Below are 3,073 nucleotides of genomic sequence, written 5' to 3'. Positions count from 1 at the left end.
TATCGATAATTTTGTGCTATATATAAAAATTATTGTACTACTATATTAATAGATTTTTATATACTCTAACAAAAATTTTTGTGTTAAAAAAATAAAGAAAAGGAAAAACAGTCATACATGCACATATTTTTTATTTTGTTGGACTTATATTAATTAATTGAATTTAATTAAAAATTATTTATACAAGTGACATCATTGATTATTTATATATATTTATATACTTATTATGTTTGACTAAGAATAAAGAACATAAAATTAGCAACTAGAAAACAAAAAAGGAAAGCATATCATACTCCAAATCATCACCTTAAAGGAAAAATATGATGCATATTCTCCTCACTGACCAGTCAACAATGACTGGATATATATAAGACCGAACATTCATTTTATTATATACTACTAATATAATAAATTAAATAATACTAGCATATCATGAATTGATGACCTTCAATAATATTATATGGAATTTTTTACATAATTAACATTGGATAATTATGCATTTTTCTAGCTCAATTAAATGTGTTGGAGTAGTCGTCAAACATTAGTATATCGTTCTACTATATTGAAATCGTTATCAGCTAGAAGTGACAAAATTCACACTAGCTAGACTAATATATAAGTAATTTACTTCATGATTCTTTTTTCGATACATTGATTTATGACAATATGACAGGAATTCAAAAGTTCAATCTAAACACAAATTTCTAACCACAAGACTGTTTAGGCTATTTGTGGCTTAAAATTTAATTCATGAATTTATTAAAGGCATAGTGTTTGATTATGTTCACTCAATTTTAATATATTATTTCAATCTAAATTTATTAAAATTACATCTTTGTGCTTTTACATTAATTTATGTGTTCAATTTTTATGCACTATCATAGTAAATAAATATATTTGCAATCATATGCAATCAATTACGCATATACAAATAGAGTTGATTCTCAATGTCATTATCTGAAAATCTATGTGCAGATATATGATTAAATATTGGTATATATAAAAATATCTTACATTATATTTGATGTATAAAGTTATATTTTTTAATTCCAAAACTGAGAATAAACTATTTATGTGAAAATAAGTAAACTTTAAATAGACAAAATATTTAAATAAAATAATAACACATACAAATATATAATTTTGCATAAGATTCTATAAAAATAAACAACTGCATTTTGTATATAAAAAATTCTTTCAATGACTTAAATGCAACATCATCCTGACTTAAAAGCAAGAGAGTTGAATTGGATTATATTGGATTATTTATACTAATTAAGTAATTATTCGTAATATAGAATCAAGTATTTTCAAAGGCTTATATACATAGTCAAAGATTTATATTCATTGTAAGAACTTTAGTTTATATAAAAAATTTATCATATTAGTAAATAAATTATTTTCACATTCATTACTTAATCTAAACAAACAAATTTAATTTGTTTAAGTGTAGTTTTTTATATTATCAAGCAGCTCCACATAAAATTTATATGCACATGGCAACACGTATATTTACAAAATAAGGAGGAAAATTATATCACGCTTCAAAGTCACAACTACATGCTATCTCTATCTTCTTTCTTTGTTTATTTTCCAATAAGAAAAAGAAAAAGAAAAAAGAAAAAAAGGACGGGGTAAAAATCTAACATTTTATCTTCTTACAGGGGTGAGGAAAACAGTTAATGACCGTTTTCAACGTGCCACGTAAGCAATCAACGACTTTTTAAACCACTTTGGGGCCCGCAATTCAAGACTAACCGCCAACCGAACTTGAACGGCGCCAAAAAATTTTACTGTGCCACGTGGATCTCCGAGTCACTTACTACACTCCACGATTCGGATCTTCTCCCTGATGCGAACCGGTTCAAGCTACCCAAACCGGGAGGTTCAATGGAAACCGATTCGTTAAACGACTCGTCGTTTTGGATGGCTTTGTTGCTACCGTCACCGCGCGATTTTCTACTGTTGCTTCTTTTATTCTTCTTCTTCTTCGTCGATGAATCCTCCGAAGATGGATCGGGTTTCTGAACCGGTTTTCCTCGTCGACCGGATCTGAAAATGGCACGAAGGCTTTCAAAGAAACCGGTTTTGCGTCTCCCGCTACGGCAAGATTTTTGTCTCGCGATGGTGACGGTGGAGGTGGCAGCTGCAGCGGCGGTGGAGGAGGATATGCTCCGTTGGCGAGTTCTTAAACGGCGGTTCCGGTTTGATCTAACCCTACCGATGCACGAGACCTTCGGCGACGATGGCTCGTATACGACGACGGCGGAGTCAGATTTTCCGACGGAAGCGCTCCGTTTCGGAAACAGCCTGGCGTTTCCCTGCCGGTTGTGGTGGATGCGGCGGCTCTGGCTTGCGTCAGCGAACGCCGATTTCTGCGATTTCGGTAGTCCGATAATCGCAGCTTTGGATTTCATCAGATTCTTGGAGAATCGCTGAGAGTTGTTGTTGGATCCAGGGTTCGACGTGGCGAATACGGAGCTTCCTTTCGTGGATTCTTTCCGCTCGTAAACGACGGCGTTTCGGTCCAACCAGTCGAACTCAGCTTCGCCGGAGAGCCAGATCGATTCCGGCGGCGGCCAATCAGCAGTATCGTCGTCGCCGGCGATTGTCTCGCATGCTACTTTCCGATCGGAGGAACCTCCGGCGCATGCAGAAACCAGCGACTCCAAATCCACCTGTGGCATCGAATTCTGTAACCCTAGATCGTTTAAAACACACTTTCAGAGAGAGAAAGAGAAGGCTTTCGAAGTTTGTTTTTTTCTGTTTTCTGTTGAGTACTGACGGTGGTAACGTATTTAATCCTTGTGTTGTATTTATATGAAAGACTGAATGAATATTCTTCTGTTCATATCTCTTTTTTTTTTTCTTCCAGAGGGTGTGTGTGAGAGAATATTATATTCTTAAATTTTTATTTTTATTGTAAAAAAGAAGAAGATTGAAAAAGCATCTTTCTTCTTCTTCCTCATTTTTTTAACCCAAAAATTGGCCCATTTGTCAAAAGAATACGAAAGCAATCTCAAAGCAAAGTGCATGCATATAGTAGTATAGTAATTAAACTGGTAATACCGTA

General features: G+C 33.8%; 1 protein-coding gene across 1 annotated transcript; it reads right to left on the bottom strand.

Annotated features, from left to right (window-relative positions):
* LOC107626386 lies at positions 1,481-2,835 on the bottom strand. Its single transcript, XM_016329259.2, has one exon. The coding sequence runs from the start codon at positions 2,685-2,687 to the stop codon at positions 1,791-1,793; it is 897 nt and encodes a 298-aa protein (XP_016184745.1). The 5' UTR covers positions 2,688-2,835; the 3' UTR covers positions 1,481-1,790.

This window comes from Arachis ipaensis, chromosome B02, assembly GCF_000816755.2.
Source record: "Arachis ipaensis cultivar K30076 chromosome B02, Araip1.1, whole genome shotgun sequence".
NCBI lineage: Eukaryota > Viridiplantae > Streptophyta > Magnoliopsida > Fabales > Fabaceae > Arachis > Arachis ipaensis.
The sequence above is the reverse complement of the archived record's forward strand: the minus strand, read 5'-3'. Positions and strand labels throughout refer to the sequence as shown.

What these genes read in the sequence shown, in the direction of transcription:
- LOC107626386 (XM_016329259.2), bottom strand. Translation starts at nt 2,687, where the DNA reads ATGCCACAGGTGGATTTGGAGTCGCTGGTTTCTGCATGCGCCGGAGGT.